This window comes from Leuciscus leuciscus (assembly GCF_965113295.1).
Source record: "Leuciscus leuciscus genome assembly, chromosome: 2".
Lineage (NCBI taxonomy): Eukaryota > Metazoa > Chordata > Actinopteri > Cypriniformes > Leuciscidae > Leuciscus > Leuciscus leuciscus.
Window position 1 is genome coordinate 2541717 of NC_138726.1, and position 20370 is coordinate 2562086.

General features: G+C 40.9%; 1 protein-coding gene across 1 annotated transcript; it reads left to right on the top strand.

Moving 5' to 3' along the window:
* Window positions 1-8878: 8878 nt before the first annotated feature.
* Window positions 8879-17409, top strand: snai3 (snail family zinc finger 3). The gene is made up of 3 exons (XM_082159715.1): window positions 8879-9103; window positions 11948-12406; window positions 15779-17409. The coding sequence occupies exons 1-3, from the start codon at window positions 9025-9027 to the stop codon at window positions 15958-15960; spliced, it is 720 nt and encodes a 239-aa protein (XP_082015841.1). The 5' UTR covers window positions 8879-9024; the 3' UTR covers window positions 15961-17409.
* The last annotated feature ends 2961 nt before the right edge of the window (window positions 17410-20370 follow it).

Below are 20370 nucleotides of genomic sequence, written 5' to 3' on the forward strand. Positions count from 1 at the left end.
TTGGAAAAGACGGGCTATGGACCCAACCAACTCTATAGGAGGGAGGGGAGAACTCCCTCACATGGTACAACCCATGCAGAGGCTGCGCGCTGGCAGTGTCAGAATGCGGAACGTGTGTAGCCTAATGTAACTAACGTGACAAATGTGAAAAAAATAATAATAAATTCCTCGACCGGCCCAAAAGTGAAGCGGCCCACAGGGAATTTTCCCGATTACCCACCCCGGGCCTGTTGACAGCCAACGCTAGGCGCCGCTAGATGCTAAGTATCGGGAAGCGCGGATTGAGTGAGAGCGAGTGGATCACGTGACATGAAGGCATTCATGTTCTATGGACCAAAGAGGCACTGCTAACCTCTGCCTCAATGGCCATGGCCTTGAATTTCCTGCACGAAACAATGGTTTTAGGAGCAAACAATGGCAAAATTTGTATATTATATGTGTATTCCTGAACATTTTTGTTACAAAAATTAATATTTGGAATAAAATAAATGCAATTAATAATGTGGTGAATTAATAAAGCTCTTGGAATTAATAAATGTTAATAATGTTTTAACAACTTATTTGGCATTACAGAATGATCTAAAGCATGAATTATACTGTAAATGTACTTTTTTCTTTTTTTTTGAAAAGCACTGAATTTTATGTATGATATACCGGTCTCGATTTCTGTCCTTTTCCCCTCAGCTGCAAGGATGTTAATTTGATTATGTATGCTTTTATTTCTAGAGTTATTTTATATAGTTATATGCTTGTTTCAGTATTATATTTGTACATTGATGCACATTTCCGTTTTTATTAAATTACTTGTAGTGTTTTTGTTTCCAGGTGTTCACTCTACAACACACTTCACAGACAACACTGGCTAAATGATTATATTCTTTCCATATAATGAAAGAGAATGAAAAGCTGTGATTCTTGCCTAACATCTCCATGCATGGAAAAAAAAATCATATCAGTCTGAATCATGAATCCCAAAGTATTAAAAAAAATGAAAACCTAAAATATAGAAAACAAATCACACTTGATGCACATGTGAGTACACTTATGACACACTAGATGGCGACATCGAATAGACTCAAACTTCCTATCTCAAATGTACATTTGATTTATCAAAGCATTTCTCTGACATTTAATATATATATATATATATGTTTATACATGGTCCACATGGTTCCTGTTAAATGCTCATTAACCCACTGGTTGCTGGACATATAATGACCACTATGCAAATTGCTAATATAAAATATTATTAGAGTCATTAATATTAGAGTCAAGACAAATTGCTTGCAACACTCAAAGAAAAAAAAAAGTACAGTATTTCACTTTATCTTAGTCATCCAGTTAAGACACACAAAGCATTTGTGAATTAAAATAGTCCATTATAAAAACTGTATTCTTGTTATATATTTCTGGTATATCTTTTGTTTTTCGTATCATAACTCAAGTTCATTAGTCAGTCTGATTATAAGTTCACTTCCTATAAATTCACACAACGGCTGCTACACATGTATCTTACTAAAAGAGCATCTCAAGTCAATAGAAACAGAGGATGAGCACATATTTTCACTGTAGCTGTTAAAACACAGTACTGTCATGAAATATATGTGCTCATTCTCTATTTCTATTGACTTCAGATGATACAAAAGTCACGATTGCTCTTCCAGCCAGAGCTTGAGATCTGATAGAGACGCACAGGGTCGTGAAATCACCATCATACATGAGCATTATCATCCTGAAGAGACATAGAGGTTGTGTCTGTTTAAACATAAAGGATTTACATAACAACATATATGTTTCAAAGTCAAATTTTATATCTGATTTTTAATTTGATATGCATTCATGCTAAGGGAAACTAAATTACAGAACTTGCATTATCTTAATCAGCATGTTTTGTTTGTTTTTTGTTGTTGTTTTTTTGTTTTTTTTATACGTGACATCCACATTTCTCCTATAAATAGACAAATAGAGATACAGATAGATAGATAGACAGACAAACAGACACACACACACACACACACACACAAAATCGTTTTATAAAATACACCTGTTTGTTCACAGTTTGAACGTTCTTGTTTTCTTTAATTTATTTTCAAGATCTGAGGTGAACTATCCTTTGTCTCTTTCAGTAGCCTACGGCTATAAAGGTCACGCAAAAATGATATTCAAAGTAACATTAGACGCTTTAAATTAACATTAAATAAAGCACATAAACAGTACCGTCTCGGTTACGTATGTAACCCTTGTTCCCTGAGTTCAGGGAACGGAGACGTGTCGTCGGGGGAGTTCCCTGACGAATTGGGATCACGCTAGGGAGCCAATTGCCTTCGAGAGAATTAAAACGAGCCAATGGACCCCTTCCAGCGCCCAGCTAAGCTACCCTGCAGCGGTTTCATGAATAAGTGCGGGAGCTAGCTAGGGAACCACACTGCTGTTCCGCAAGACCCGCTCAGTTAGGTGCTTAGCTCAGACTTACCATTGGATAACACTGGGAAGCGTGCCCTAACCCCCCCCCCCCCCAAAAAAAAGGGGGGGAACGCTGCGGAAGCCCAGCCTGCCTGAGGAAGGCCTGCAATACACATATGTACTAGCCCAGTGGGATAGTGAACATATGGCAGTCCCTGAGGTCAAGTCAAGTCAAGTCAAGTTTATTTGTATAGCGCTTTTCACAATACAGATTGCATCAAAGCAGCTTCACAGTATTAAATTAAAATAATACAACAAAGTTTGTTTCAAGAGGAATTTATTGATTGATAAAATTAAATTAAATATAGGTGGTCCCAATCCGGGGGAAGTGGAAGCGTACTCAACAGGGATGACAGAACGAGTCCGTCAAGGGGAAGACACGGCTGAACTGCACGCGGCATCATGGGTCAGCGTAGAGACCACTGGAAAAATACCCAGTCTACTAGCAACTCCCTACTAGAGGTAGCAGACCTGGCACCGGGCGGTCCGCCGCGCCTGGCACCGGAGGGGTGATGGAGGAACTCACGAGGCTCACCGACGTAGGGCGCCACACGGAGCAAGGACGCACGTATCCGGCCGAGAGGCGGAGTGGCGTAGCAAGCCGACACAACCTATTCCCTCGCACCACTGGCCGTAGCAAGTACTCGGGAGGAAACAGGTTCCACACGAAGGCTATAGAACCTAGCGAACGTGTTCGGTGTCGCCCAGCCCGCAGCTCTACAGATGTCTGTCAGCTAGGCGCCTTGAGCCAAAGCCCAGGAAGCGGCAACACCTCTAGTAGAGTGAGCCCGCAACCTGGGAAGACAAGGCTCACCCAGAGACTCATACGCTCGGGTGATAGCATCCACTAGCCAGTGGGCTAACCTCTGCTTGGAGACGGCCTTCCCCTTCTGCTGGCCTCCGTAACAGATAAAGAGCTGATCTGAGGTCCTGAAGCTTTGCGTTCTGTCAATATAAACCTGCAGAGCGCGGACAGGACAGAGAAAAGCTAGGGCTGGGTCTGCCTCCTCCTGGGGCAGCGCTTGCAGGTTTACTATCTGGTCCGCGAAGGGAGTGGTAGGAACCTTGGGCACATATCCGAGCCAGGTCCCGGGGCCAGCTGTAAGCCAGGGCGTCCGTGCCGAGGGTCCCCTCGGTCAGGGAGTAAAACCACTGGCAATCAGACGTGTCTGGAGAGGTAAACAGGTCTACCTGTGTGACTCCGAAGACACTCTAAATCAGCTGGATCGCCTGGGGATGGAGTCGCCATTCTCCTGGAAGGGGGGGCTGCCGTGAGAGTTCGTCTGCCACACAGTTGAGCGCCCCTGGAACATGAACGGCACGAAGCAACCTCAGATGCTTCTGACTCCATAGGAGGAGGTGGGAGGCAAGTCGCGACATACGACGGGAGCGTAGACCACCTTTGTGGTTGATGTATGCAACGGTCGCAGTGCTGTCCGTACGGACCAGTATGTGCTTGTGTCTGAGAAACCCCTTGAGGCGACACACAGCTAGGCGTACTGCTTGCAACTCTAGGCAGTTGATGTGCCAATGCAGCTGGGGCCCCGTCCACAGACCCGAGACTGTACGTGGCCCCCCAACCCATGGCAGAGGCATCCGTGAAAACCACAGCATGCCTGGAAACCTGAACTAAGGGCACTCCGGCCCGAAGAAACGCAGGATCCGACCATGGGGAGAAGGTTTGGCGACAGTGTGGGGTCACCTTGACCCGGAACGTGCCGCTCTGCCACGCCCACCTCGGGACTCGATCGTGAAGCCAGGGCTGAAGCGGTCTCATATGTAACAGGCCGAGTGGCGTTACTGCGGCTGTGGCTGCCATATGCCCCAGGAGCCTCTGAAATTGTTTCAGTGGAACTGCTGTCCTGCCTCGAAAGGACCTGAGGCAGGTGAGCACTGACTGGACGCGTTCCCCCGTGAGGCGCGCAGTCCGGGCGACCGAGTCCAGTTCCATACCGAGATAAGAGATCCTCTGCACGGGGCAGAGTTTGCTCTTGTCCTAGTTGACCCGAAGCCCCAACCGGCTGAGGTGCCGAAGCACCATGTCCCTGTGATCGCACAACACATCTCGCGAGTGAGCTAGAATGACCCAGTCGTCGAGATAGTTGAGGATGCGAATGCCTTGTTCTCTCATGGGAACAATGGCTGCCTCTGCGACTTTCGTGAAGACACGGGGCGACAGGGCCAGCCCGAAGGGTAGGACTTTGTACTGATATGCTCGACCCTCGAAAGCAAACCATAGAAATGGTCCGTTTCGAGGAAGAATCGAGACGTGAAAGTACGCGTCCTTCAGGTCAAACGCTGCAAACCAATCCTGGGGACGGATGCATTCGAAAATGTGCTTCTGCGTGAGCATTTTGAACAGGAGTTTGTGCAGGGCCCGATTCAATACTCGCAGGTCCAGGATTGGCCGTAACCCACCTCCTTTCTTGGGTACAATGAAGTAGGGGCTGTAAAACCCGGACCTCATCTCGGCAGGAGGGACCGGCTCGATCGCGTCCTTCGCCAGCAGGACGTCGATCTCTTTCTGCAAGACAGGGGCGTCCACCGACCGCACACGGGTGAAGTTGGGAGGCCGGCGTGCAAACTGAATTGCATAGCCGAACCGAATGGTACGGATGAGCCATCGGGACGGACCCGGAAGCGCTAGCCAGGCCTCCAGATACCGTCCCAACGAGCCCACCCAAACCACCGGTGTACCCGCGGAGGGGCAGCGAGGTGGAAGACAGGGACCCGGCTCTGGTGGCGTTGTAGCGACCGAGAGCGGGGTCTGGGCGTGGAACTTGACACCAACCTACTTCCACCGGGGGGCAGATGGCAGAGAAGGCATTCTGGCAGAGAAGGCAAGTCGTGAGCATTCTGCTGCGGGCTGCCCGGTGGCGAGGGGAGGGGGAGAGACGAGGAACGAGGCCCTGACTCCTCGTGTCTATCCGCAAGCTGGGGAGAGGGGAACGGGAGTGGTGCCACTCGGGGGCGGCGCACACTGCCATTCTGGCCCTCTCGGACAGGGGAGACTGTGTGCCCACCAGTCTCAGCCGTGGATGACCTGGAGGAGGAGGTAGAAACTGCTCTTTTATTGAAAATTTGGGTGAACAGAAATAAAACTCAAACAAGGATTCTCCACCCGGCCCTCCCCCGGGGGAAGGAGGTGTGTAGAGGCACCCTCCCTGTGAGCAGCATCCAGGTCCTCCTCCAGGTCGCACGTCTCAGGAACGCTTCCCGCCTCTCTTCTCTTCTACCGAGTGGTCAGCGGCGGAACAGAAATAAAACTCAAACAAGGATTCTCCACCCGGCCCTCCCCCGGGGGAAGGAGGTGTGCAGAGGCACCCTCCCTGTGAGCAGCATCCAGGTCCTCCTCCAGGTTGCACGTCTCAGGCTTCCCGCCTCTCTTCTTCCAGGAAGGGGCCGTGGGCAGTGGCGTAACGAGCCAACACCGGGCCCTTAAGCAGGATTGTCAAGGCGGGCCCCCCTACTACAACACGTGATGACGCAACGCGCACAAAAAAAAAAATAAACTGCTGGGGACGGCGCACCATAACACTGTTACTGTTACTGCTATATACACATAGGCCTAGGTCCAAATACATTAAAAAAAGATGCTCACTTACATTATAGCTGCATTTAACCACGGAGCTGCTACTACCAACGGTCGCTTCAGGTGCTTTACTCGCTTCACTCTCTTGCTCCATCTCAATCTCGATTGTGTCATCTTTTTAAAGAAGCTTCCTATTTTTGGTAATTTATTCATTCCAAATCAAAAATTCCTCTTTTCATTTGCGCTTTTGAAAGCCACTTTTGTGTTTAAAATTTGACGACTCCATATCTGTCTCAAGTTCAACGTTTTTTTACGGTTTTGCACGCAATGCGCATGTTCACCCGGGGATCCCCAGTCCCAATTCGAAACAAATTACACCAAATTCATCATTGTTCGTTTCAAACATTTATTTAATGATCAGTCAAATATGTTGTTGTCATTATTTATTCAAATCAATTCGCAAAAAATGTAAATGCGATCAGACTAAAAGTATTAAAATGCGATAGGGGGACCCGGCTGTCAATCAATATCTTCCAGTAACGCGGGCGGGCCCCTGATTGGTCCAGGCCCGTAAGCAACCGCTTACCCTGCTTACCGATAGTTACGCCTGTGGCCGTGGGTGCCGGAGCGGGCTGGGCAGCCCTCTTACGACCGGACCTCCACCGTCCAGGGTTAGACTGCTGCCCGGGAGGAGGAGCGGTCGCGGGAGGGCGCCCTTGGCGACGAGCAGCCGGAGGCTCTACGGCCACAGAAGACGGACCAGCAGCTGTCCGTATCCTGTGCAGGACGTGCCGTATTGCCTCCGACTGCTTCTGGGTGGCGGAGAACTTTTGGGGCGAAGCTCTCCACCGCGTCGCCGAAGAAGTTTGTTTTTCTCTGCTTCCCGCATATCCGCAAGGGTAAGCCATAGGTGGCGCTCCTGGACCACCAAAGTGGACATACCTACAGGCGGCTACAGAGGAAGAGGGGAGTGAAGGGGCACCCCGCCAGGAGGAAGCGGTCTTCGGACATAGCTGCATCGCGACAGACCGCTCCACTGGGGGGATTCCCTCGTACCTGTGCGCCGCTCCGCCATCGAGAGTGGTGAGGGAGGAGGGGCGAGGTTGTCTACGTCTGGTCGCCAGAGGGGCCATCCAAGACTTCCTCAACTCCTCATGCACTTCCAGGAAGAATGGTACCGGAGCGGACTGTGGGGCAACCACACGGCCCGCTCCGCGAGACCAATCATCCAGCCGCGAAGGTTCGGGACCCGGTGGAGGGTTCCACGCAAGCCCGACATTCGCGGCCGCCCGTTCGAGCATAGCGGACATTTCCGGATCCGGCTCAGCCGGAGCCACCACACCCGAAGGGGGTAGTCCCGCCGAGTCATCACCGGAAGATGACCGCTCTCCCTCCGATGCCGCGATCGACAGCTGGTCCTCAGGCGGCTCCCCGAGGGAGACAACCGGAACCGCACGAGGTGGCTCCGGAAGCTCCACCGGGACAGCCAATGGCAATGAGCTACTAGAGGAGTGAGAAGCCTGTGAGGATCTTACACCAGACGGGACGTTCTGCACTGTGATCCTCATCCGCTCACCAACAGGATTCACTGAACTAGATCGGGGAATCGCTGAAGGGACTGCCCCATGTCTCAGGGTTCTCAGTCTCGAACGCAGCATCGCCAGAGTCATGTTCCCGCAATGAGAACATGACTCGTTCACAAACGCTGCCTCAGCGTGCTTTAAGCCCATACACGAGAGGCAGTGTTTATGATCATCTTCCTGAGGGAGAAGTCGACCGCATCCAGAAACGCACGGGTGAAACGACATCCTGAAAAGGACGCGAAAAGGACTCCCCCGACGACACGTCGGAGTTCCCAGGACGAAAGGGAACTGATATTATCAATGTGATACTTCAACGTTGTTCCAACCGCGACGTCACGGAAATAGAACATCGTTGCGAAAAAGATTAATCGCGTGTCTGATTAAAAAATCTCTGATTAACATTGAAACTTTTTATACTTTTTAATACCTTAGTTTTTTGTGTCGCGTCGCGTCTAGACACGGAAGTGATTGAGGAGCGTAATTATTTTGAACAAATAAAAACATTTCATTTACCACAGTAAATTCATGCACAACCCCATTCAGCGATAGGTTGAAAGAACAGTAGATATGCTACTTTGTTTAGGGATGTTCCATTATTCATTTGTAACAGATAAATGGGGAGATAATAACAAGTTTGAGATTTTTGAGACACAGCACAGAAAAAGTTTGAGACACTTGTTTGAATTTGAGTTACTGAAGTTATAATATTTTACAACATTATCTGGTCTTCCGTGGGAAAAAAAACCTATAATGAGGTGCAAGTTGAATGAAATATGAACTCTTTAATGAGTTTGTTATCATGGTCTCTACAAACGATAAAGCAAAATGCATTAGTAGACCTAAGCTGTCAGACTTTATAACCTATTCTTATTTAAATCTTTATATTTTTAAGCAGATTTTAGACGTTTCAGATGGGCATTTCTGTTGTTGGGATAGGAAAATAAAACAAAGCGAAATGTTATCATTTATTTCATTTTATGTAGCCTGCATATTCTATGGATTAAATGATTCACCAAATTTTAAGCATTGAACATACACCGTTATGTCTAAAGTGCTAAGTCTGAACTAAGCTATTGCTTTCGACATTGTCCTCAACGAGTTGTCTAACAGAGAATGAGGGTGAAAAAACAAAAGAACATGTGATGATGTTTCATCAAAACAAAGTTGTGTTGTTTTGATCGCGCGCGTGCACCTGTTTGCTGCGGAATGTCGCGACACACTTGGCCCCGCCCACTTACACTTGTCCTTCCATTCTGATTGGTTGATCCAGCTGTCAGTCTAGCTCTATCTGCACCTGACTCTCTCTTCTCTTCTTTACTCGAGAATGTGGCGCTAAGAACAGCCTTTAAACATCAGCTATTTATTCAACACTCAACATCTCCCGCTGAAAGCTCGTGCTCGTCGCCAGAAGGCAAACCTGGTTTCCTTTTAAAGACCCGAAATACGATGCCAAGATCTTTCCTGGTGAAGAAACACCTCACGAACAAGAAGCCTGACTATGGAGTGCTGGACTCAAAGAAACACGGTAACTTATTTTCAGACTCGGACTAAAATACTACATTTGTCAGGCTTGTTAAAGATGCTTGTTCAGTACCTAATATAACTATTTGTTTGTTTGTTTCATAGTTGGGTTATTATTATTTATATTATATCATTTCGATATTTGCATAGGCTACATTACGATCTTTTTCGCAGAAATAACATTGGATAATATAATTCACTTTTTTTGGTTAATTTGAAAGGTATAAATGAATTAGTAGTTTTGAATTATTATGATTTAATACAATTCTGAATGGACAAATCTTACAGTTTAACGTGGACAATATCACAGATGTTCTAATCTTAATTGTGACTAGTGCAAAAATATCTATAAATGAATATTTACTTATAGTAGTCTTTCAGTCTATATGATGTAATTCAAAATGCATGCATGGTAATTATACAAGATTTGAGATATATACAGCCTGTCACTGTTTAAAATGTGTCAGCTAGATTCACTACATGCTTGTATGATCAGCTATAGATGTTTTATGTCATGATGAGGAGATAATGAGAGAAGGATGAAGATATGAGTTTAGCAGGTGCAGAATCTCTGACAAAAGAGCGGCTCGTTGAACTCTTATTCTCTGGGTTAGAAGAGCTGAAGAGGGATAAACTAGAGCAGGAACCAAACTATTATTATTCAACAGTATCTTAGAGAGAGATTAGAAATAAGAAAAAGAGTAATAGACCATATAGTAACTAAAGAGAGAGTTATGTTTACTAGTTTTTGACAAAAGTCTGTATTTTGGTTGCTTGGGAAACCCATTGGCTCAACTAACTATAACTTGCATTTTGTTTTAACAAAGCCTTAGACAGTTATTTTGATAGTATTATTTTGTTCCTTTACTGTTTTTATTTCTTCCACTGATGATCTTCTCTGACAAAATGAATAAGGTTTCATTTGTTAACATTAATGATCTGCAATATGAACTGAACGACTAAAACATTTGATAATCTTACCATATGTTAATTTCAGTATTTACTAATACATTATTAAAATCAAAAGTTGTATCTGTTAATATTATTTAATAGACCTGAGCTGACATGAACTAACAATCAACAGTTGTATTATCATTAACTAACATTTAAATCAGTAGGCCTAACTAATGAATTGCTCATTGTTGGTTAATTTTAATGTGTTAACTAACATTAACTAATGCAACCTTGTTACGCTGTTATTTTTATGTTACCATAAAAATTTATTTTGCCACAGGAGAAAAAGTACAAATATGAGAAAAGAACAAAAACGTATCCGTGTTTATCTGTCACAAAAAAGCAATCTAGTTTTAAGTTTTATTTTAAAATGCTAAAAAATGCATAGAAAAACAATAAGCTGACAGGAAAAAGCATTGACTACAACATAATTCGTTATTAATATTTTGTTGGTTCTCTCTTGTTTTTGCATGTGTTCATAATTTCTTTGAATGGCAGCTGCACAATTTGGCATTTTTCACTGCATTAATATCACAAATAAAGCAAACAAATAAGGGTGAAGATGTACATTTTCCCAGGCCTATATGTGTTCATATACAAGTAAAATTTATGGTGTTAAATGATACATTTCCAAATTATTTTGCAATGCGGATGTAAGCGTGCGAGACTTCTAATGCATTATAAGACTAATGAGAAGAATGACAAAATGAGTCAAAACAGTAAATGTAAATTTGTGCAACAAACCACACACAAAAAAAAAAAAAATGGTTTGGGTCAAATATGGACAAACTCAACCATTAGTTCAAATGTAAAAAAAATTAATAAATAACTTTTGCCCAACGGTTGGGTTTGTCTATATTTGATTGTTGAAACAACCCAGCATTTTTTAGAGAAAAATTATAATAGAGTAATAATTTCACTTTTAAACATTTTATGACTGTAAACTATTCTATGGCAGTAAAGTACAATACCTGCAGCATTTTGCACATTACAAAGATCCTTATTACATTTAAATTGACATTTATTACAGTAGATTCATAAGTCGACAGCATTGCTGAGTATTTCCTCCTTAAAACTGCAGTGAACCAAAGACAGTCTCAAACACACGCTTTGAAATCGCTGGTGTTTCTGACGTCACAAACTACCTTGTAACCAATCAGATCAACGTGTGATCGTCAACCAGTGGATCTCTGAGCTGAGTGAGTGAGTGGAGGCGGGGCTCATTTGCATATTCATAGAACCACGTATACTTAATGAGGTGAGGTTGGGTTTGTCCATATTTGACCCAAACATGGTTTGAAACAACCCAGCATTTTTTAGATTGAGTTCATGATTCCGATAAAGAAAAAGCGGATGACACCAGAAGCCTCGCACATTCAACTTACACTTGCTCTTATGTTAAAACTAAGGTGGATAATGGGAAATCAATCATGTTTAAAGGCACATTTTATTATTTCAGGCTCCAGGGTTAATTGAGAAATAATCTGGTAACACTTTACAATAATGTTCATTAGTCAACTACCTTAGTTAACATGAACTAAGAATGAACAATAATTCTGCAGCATTTATTAATCTTGGTTAATGAACATTTCAACATTTACTAATACGTTATTAAAATCAAAGATTGTATTTGTTAACATTAGTTAATGCACTGTGAACTAACATGAACAAAGATTAATAAATATTGTAACAAATGTATTGCTCTTGTTGATGTTAGTAAATACATTAACTAATCGACCTTATATATTGTGTTACCAATAATATTTGGGAATTATAGAGATTTATTTAAATGTTGACCAATGGACTATATATTTAGGTTATAAATTATAAGATTATCAATGGGTTATCAGTGTTATAAGAACGATCTGATCATGTGCATTACATATCTCCACAGATGTGATTCATATTGAATCTTCAAGCTCCAAACTCAAAGCACTGAATCCTCACGAGACTCTGTGTCCTTCGGGATTGAGCTCGACTTTACGGATGAACCCGATCAGCTCAGGGATGTACGTTCCTCCACAGAACCCGGTTCTGGGTCTCTCTTTCCCTTTCCCTGTGACGTCCAGTCCTCTTTCAGATCCACGCTCATTCCCGCTTTCCCAAAGAGTCCTTCAGGATGGCAGTGATGGATGCTTCGACTGCCAGAGAGCGTTCCTGAGCTTCTCGAGTCTGACGGACCAGAGGCAGTGCCAGAGGTTCTTCGTCTGCAAGTTCTGCGAGAAGGAGTACGTGAGTCTGGGAGCGCTGAAGATGCACATCCGCACACACACTCTGCCGTGTGTGTGTAAGCTGTGCGGGAAGGCCTTCTCCAGGCCCTGGCTGCTTCAGGGACACATTCGCACACACACAGGTACGATCAGACTCGTGGAGGGAAAGCTGTCACTCAAACATGTGTCGTTTTCTCAACACACACTCTTAAAAATAAAGGTTCTGAAAGGGGATTTTCACAGTGACTTTTATTTGAGAAAAGTGGAGAACTACAAAAAACTAAAAATTTATGGTAAGAAAAACTGCCAGCCGTGGTTGCCAGAAATTTACAGTAAAAAATAAGATAAGGTAGCAACATTTTATTTAGGATTTACAGACGTAACCTAAATTTACCGTAAAAAAAATGCCATTTACCAATATATTGAAGTGCTATTATCTGTTATATACCATTGTAATACACTGACAAGCACCAATCACAGCAGTGATGAGAGTCACATGATGAATCAAAGCTCATCACAAGCAGCTTTTCCACAAACCGAGAAAGTTAATATTAACATATAGAAGCTGCACAGTCATTCACACACACTAAACACCATCATGGTAACACGTGAACTTGAACATTTGCAATAAGCATTAATTTAACAACATTAAATGTAACATGAAACCCTAATGTACATAACTGATTAGAAAAAACGAAGAAAAACTATGAAGAAACAGTTATTTCAACAAAAATACATCAAATGTGAAGCGTCACGCAGGGAATTGTGGGAATGTCAATTTACGTTTTCACTTTCTGTTAACCAATGAACAGTTTTTTACCGTTACAATCACAATATGTATATGTATGACCATAAATGACAGAGTATTTTTAGTCTATTTTGCTGCTATGTGAAAAATATCCAGCAAAATGTGCCGGTGTGTTTGTCGACCCCGGGTTAAAATCACAATTATTATATATTTTTTTAATATGCAAAAATAATCTATATATGCATGGAAAAACTAAAAGCTGACAGGAAAAAGCTTAGCATCCATTATTAATATTTCACTGGTTCTCGCTTAGTTTTGCATGTGTTCATAATTTCTTTGTGTGACAGCCTGGACCAGCCTGGACCAAACTTATGTTGGACAGTTTGTCAGGTTGCATTGCGTTATTATCACAAATAAAACAAACAAATGGGGTGAAGATGTACATTTGTCTTGGCATATCTTTTTATATACAAGTAAAAAAAAAAAAGATAAGTTAAGTCTGTAAAAGTATACATCAGTGGAGGAGAATACTGTTCTGGAAGGAATATGTCACTCAAAGATTTGTCATCTCACCCTTCATTCTTGAAAATAAAGGTTTCGAAGGGGATTTTTGCAAAGAACCTTTTTTTTTTTTAAAAAAAAGAACATTTTTATAATCTAAAGAACGTTTCCCCCCATAAACAACCTTTTGTCCGATGGAAAGGTTTCACGGATGTTAAAGGTTCTTCATGGAGCCGTCGATGCCAAAAAAGAACATTATCGGTGGCTACACATTACTACATGTACTTACTATAGTAATAACAGGAAATGATGCGTAATTACAAGTAACTAACCCTAAACCGTAACTATAGTAAGTACATGTAGTTAATTAATATTACTCAGTACTTATTTCAATAATCAAACCTTAATAAAGTGTAACCCCTTTATTTTTAAGAGTGTTCTTCTCATATTTTCTGCTTGTGTGAAACACAAAATGAGAATAGCTGTGTTTCCATCCAAAGTTGCACATTTAAATTATGCGTAAAATTGTAATATCGCATAAAACATTTGTGAATAAAGCAGCGTTTCCATCACAAGTGTTCAAGAGAACAAAATCATCTGGCAAAATGATCAGTAATAAAACAGTAATTTGCTGTAATCTTTCTTTTTTTCCCCTCCATCATAAACGAGTGTGTCTCAGAGCGTCAGGCGGAACACAGTAAACGCTGTCGTGTTCTCTGGCGTTCGGGAACACACTCGTGTGTGTGAGACGCTTCTGGAGGGAATTACACCAGATCATTCTGATCACACACTTCGACTCCGGCGTTTCAGAAACACCAAACCAACATTAGAGATGCTGCGATGCCATTGGTCCACTGGTTACTGCAGTTATCCAATCACAGCTGACACTGAGGCGAAGTCACATGATTTTATTGTTGCGCATCGAGAGATTTATCCTGTAAATGTGTTTCCGTCGTAGTTTATCTGCATATCGGATAAAAGCTTTAACCACCTCAACAGAGCGCATGAGTGCATCCAGTTTCCACCCAGCATTATTTCTAATGTGAATTCCCAAAATGTGCATAAACATAAGTAGGTGGAAACAGTTCGACTATACTACCAAACTCCACAATGATCACAAACACTAAATTAATCTAAAGTGAGTCTTTGAACACACCAAAGCTTGAGTCAGTTTTCCCTTCAGTCTCTAATCTTGTTCTCACTTGTGTTGAATTAAAGAGCCTTTAGATATTTATGTTTTGACAATAAAAATAATAATCTGATGGCAAAAGACATTGGTTTTCACATCATGGCAGGTTTGAAATATGTGAACGCAAATGAGATTTGAGATCGACAGCACAGGGGAAATGTAAAACATACCCCAATAATGTCTAATAAATGCTTTATATATCATACATTATAAAAGTATTTTAATGCATTATAATTATGCACGTTATAATGCATTGATGGTCTGATGAATAATTGTTATAGTTATAATACGTTATAATACTTATCTATTTATTGTGACACCTTTAGAGCAATTTCAGATGCAACAAGGAACATGCTAATATTATAATGCATTTTAACTTTGGTTGCAGTTATTTATGAAAAAATATAATGCAGTATAGCCTATATTATGAATACCTTTATACCTTTATAATGCCTTATACATAAAGGCTTTAAATAAGTGTATTTTCTACAATGTAACATTTTCATTTCAGGTGAACTATACCAGAAGTATGAAAATCATGCATTGTAATTATGAAACACACACACACACACACACACACACACACACACACACATACGTGCGCGCGCATACAAAATAAAACAAAAAACATACTCTAATAATGTCTAATAAACCTTTTATATATAATACATTATGAAAGTATTTTAGTGCATTAATTGTGCACTTTATAATGCAATTATATGGTTTCATGAATAATTGCAACCACAGTTATAATGCATTATATCTATTCATTATTACACCTTTAGACCAATTTCAGATGCAACAAGGAATCTGCTAAAATTATAATGCATTTTAACTTTGGTTGCAGTTATTTATGAAAAAAATAATGCAGTATAGCCTACATAATGAATACCTTTATAATGCATTATACATAAAGGCTTTAAATAAAGTGTATTTTCCACAGTGTAAGTAACATTTTCATTTCAGGTGAACCACTTCTAAGAGAAGAATGAAAATGATGCATTGTAATTTTGGAAAAAATAGAAAGAAAAGTATGTAAAATGATAAGACCTAACTGTGATGATGTGATGTGTCCAGGTGAGAAGCCGTTCTCCTGCCCTCACTGCAGTCGTGCGTTCGCTGACCGCTCAAACCTGCGAGCGCATCTACAAACACACTCCGAGATCAAGAAATACCAGTGCAGAAGCTGCTTCAAAACCTTCTCCAGAATATCCCTCCTGAGCAAACATGAAGAGGCCGGCTGCTGTTCCTCGAGTTAGAGATGATCAGCTGAACTCCACGATCTGCTGTACTGACTGATACACTGAATGCAAACTAGAAAGCACAATACGCTGTGTGAGTTTGGCCTTGCACATTTTTTTAGTTGTTCTAATGATGATTTTTCAGGTTACGGTTTTGTAATGGAGACATTTCTAAGCAAACAATAAAATAATATTTTTCTAATAATATAATATGTGTCCTGTTTAGTATAACAGCTGCCATGTGCTACTTTACTTGCTCATGACACTAACAAATGCTGGGTTAAAAACAATTTGTTAAAGTCCCCCTGCAGTCAATATTTTATTTCTTAAAACTCATATTTGATCACCAAAATGACATATTTGAAAGTTTTTTCCTTAAAAATAATTCTTTATGGCTTAAAATATCTTGACTGTAACTCGACACCCTTGCCTCATTTAGTATGCGCGGTTCTATGAATATGTAAATGAGCCCCGCCTCCACTCACTCACTCAGCTCAGAGATCCACTGGTTGACGATCACACGTTGATCTGATTGGTTACAAGGTAGTTTGTGACGTCAGAAACACCAGCGATTTCAAAGCGTGTGTTTGAGACTGTCTTTGGTTCACTGCAGTTTTAAGGAGGAAATACTCAGCAATGCTGTCGACTTATGAATTTACACATGGTTTGTCTTAAAGCATATTAAAAACACCACATAGACACATAAACTACATAAAAAACTTAATGTTCACCATGTTTGTCTCAACACACTGGATTATTTTATTTAACTACTGTTTAAAAATGACTATATTGCTGGGTTAAAATGAACCCAAAATAGGTTGGACATTAAAGCCACACAGAAATACTAGAGTAACAACACAGGAGCCATTAACAATCAAAAGGTGAACATTTATTAATAAGCAAGAACATCCAGAAATGGACATATAGGAAAGTTATACAGCTTATACAGTTAAACGAAATTGTTTTTTAAAAGTTAAAAATTTCATAACTTACTTTTACGACAAAATTTGCTTATTTTTTCACCTGCCAACGGACACACTTATAGCACTATGGACAAAACCATCAGCCAAGAAACACCCAAAGTTGGGAATCAATAGGATTTTGTCCTCTCCGTTTCACACTGGGTAACACAAAAATGACCCAAGCATGGAAAAAATAACCCAAAAAATGACCCAACAGGCTCAACCCAGAGTGTATGATTGTTGAACTTTTGACTTCACATGCCAAACAATCCTACTTCCCAGCTCGCACTGTATTAATGAATATGTCTATATTGGGGGCAGCTGAGGAGACGAGAATTCTTCAAGGCTAAATAAAACCTACAATGTTTCCCATTTGTAATTGTGCATGGAAAAAATCCTTGTGTATATATATATATATATATCTGTTTATTGGCAGGTGTATGGAGGTCAGCTGTGGGCCGTAACGGCACCATGGATCTCTGGCTGTGTTCGAAATTACACCCGATACCCATTCTCCCTACATTACTCCACTAATATTGAAGGAATGAATGAAAACGTATCTCAGAATCCAGTCATAAAATTGAAATTTACTGTAAAACACACAATTCAATGGAATTTTTTGATGAATAAATAAAAAGCATGTCAGTATACTTAAATCAAATCGCCATATAGACTAGTGTCTGTGAATTATAAACCGAAAAAGCTACTAATATTAGGCTACTGTTGTACCATAGAATTTAGCTTTATTTGACAAAAAAGTTTGTTTAATTTAATATGATTAAAAGATAAATGTAATCAATGTTTTATGCCTTCATTTGATTGTCAAAAAAAAATTATACACAGCACAGAATTTAAAAAACAAAAACAAAAAACAAACAAAAAAAACATTTCATGGAAATAAATTTAAAAAAAACATACAAAAATAATACATTTATATTTTTATGAATTCAATTAATTGGGCATGCTTTTTGATTATTAAAATTGAATTAAACAATTAAAATGGAATTCAGATGACTTAAAACAGAAAGCACAAAATTTGGTAAAATTTAAACCGAATTTGAGTTTTTTTTTTTTTTTTCATTAAGCCCAAAATTTCAGTTTTGTTAAACTTTTAATAAATTGTTCAATTGAATAAGTTACATGATTTCAATAATGCTTTTTAATTACTAAAATGTAATATAACTATTCAAATGGAGTAAAAAAAACTAAATGAAAAACAGAATCCAGAAAAAATAAACCTTACGTAAGGGTTGCCGCTTTTACATAGTTTGTGCTGTTTGATAATCATTTGAAACTGAGCAAACTGGCATCTCCAGTAGAAATTAAAGGATTTATCTTGAACTCTGTAATGGAAACTGTAAACCTTCATTAATAATCAATAAAAAGGCATGTATACCTGTATGATATTACGCTGTACCCACATTGGACCAGCAGTCGTCAGATGATGATGATTATTCAGATGCAGCGCCATCTTCTGGTCAGACGCGGGAATTCATTCAGTGCGCGACTCTCACAGTGCATTATGGGTATTCTCTAGCCGTTGCGTGTACATTGGTTGTACACTCTTTATTGCGGTGCATTATGGGATTGAATGAGAGCACTCGATATCGTCCACTATGGTTTCGGAACACCACTGTGAATGGCTGTGCCCTATTTAAGAGTGTAGAGGACGATTTCAGACACAGCCTTTGTTTCTATAGTTACCCTTGTTATTGATTACCCACACCTGGGTCTTGTTAGCCTCTTGTTTTCCTATATATACCCATGTGTTTCACTTGTCTTTGGTCGGTTGTTGTCCTTACATGTGTTTTGTAGGTCTCTTTTCTCTCATCTAAAGAAATTTAGAGTTTGTCTGACCACTGATTAAAAAAACAACACTTTTCCCCTGCAGAATTCTATTTCACTTTACTCAATAAAGCAAATAGAACTTTCAAAATATTGGCAATAAAGCTGAAACGCATTGGAAACTATGATGGATTGAAGCACCCATATTAAGGTCTGTCTCCGTCTGCACGTCTCTCTAGTGTTTTACCATAGTCATGACACAGCAGACACACACTGGAATGTGTTAGTTTATCCGCACTGGAGCCGGCATGACCAAACCTTCACCTCCAACACTAAATTTACATCCGTCTCATTCCTCAGCCGCAGTCCACCGATCCCACTGTCTGCTAAAGCAATGCTGCTTCAGTGTGCTCTACTTTAACCAGCGCTTTTTAATGTTTATATGAATGAATTGTCCGAACAATTAAGCGACTTTAGGACTGGATGCATGCTGGGTAATATCTTATTCAATCTTATGTATGCTGACGATCTGGTCATTTTTTCTCCAAGTAGTGCTGGCTTTCAACAGCTGCTAAATGTATGCTCTGAGTATGGGATTAAATATGATGTGCGATATAATGCAAAGAAGAGTGTTGCCATGATATGTAGAACAAAAGGGGATAAAGACCTTAATTTTCCAGATTTTTATCTGTCAGGGCAAGTACTAAAACAAAATATTTGCGGCATATCATTAATGATGAAATGTGTGTTGATGACGATATGTATAGGCAGCGCAGAATGTTATATGCCCAAGCTAATATGATGGTGAGAAAGTTTTATATGTCAGGTTAAGATAACCCTTTTTTAAAACATACTGTACTTCTTTTTATACTGCTTGAAAAAAGTCAGCCTATGTAAGCTTCAGGTTGCCTACAATGATTGTATGAGGATTATATATAAAAACCCGAGATGGAGCAGTGCAAGTAATCTATTTTGTATGTCAAGAGTAAAAACCTTTATGACTTTAATGAGAAATTTGATGTATAAACGTATTTGTCGGCTGGATAATTCACAGCTATTATTATGCTGTTGTCAAACCCTAGGCAAAGTGTGGCAAAGTCTGGAAATAAAGTTGAATTGAATTGAATTGTAGCTGAATCTCTGGTTGAGAAAGAGCTGGATAAACTGAAGGCCTGATCCTGTCACTACATGCTCCATGACGTTTCTCCTAACTATAACCACTGTGACTCCACAAAAGTCTATAAATACACTGTAGTTAGGGTGAGGGAGGCATGGGCTCGGCCCTAAACTGCTTCAGACGGGCCAAAATAGATTGTGAGGCACTATTTCTGACCAGATGAAGAATAAGCCAAGGAGGACGGCTTCTATTCCCGCTTGCCTCTGGAATACAGAGAGTTTCCAACTACCCTAATGAGTCAGCGTCTCCATTTCCACTGGTGTCTGCACACTCCTTCCACTCCTTCCACATTCCTTCCATACTCCATCATACTCCTTCACACCCCTTCCATACTCCATCATACTCCTTCACACTCCTTCCATACTCCTTCATACTCCTTCACACCCCTTCAATACTCCATCATACTCATTGAGACTCCTTCCATATTCCTTCATACTCCTTCCACTCCTTCATACTCCTTCCACTCTTCCACTACTTCCACATTCCTTTACACTCCTTCATACT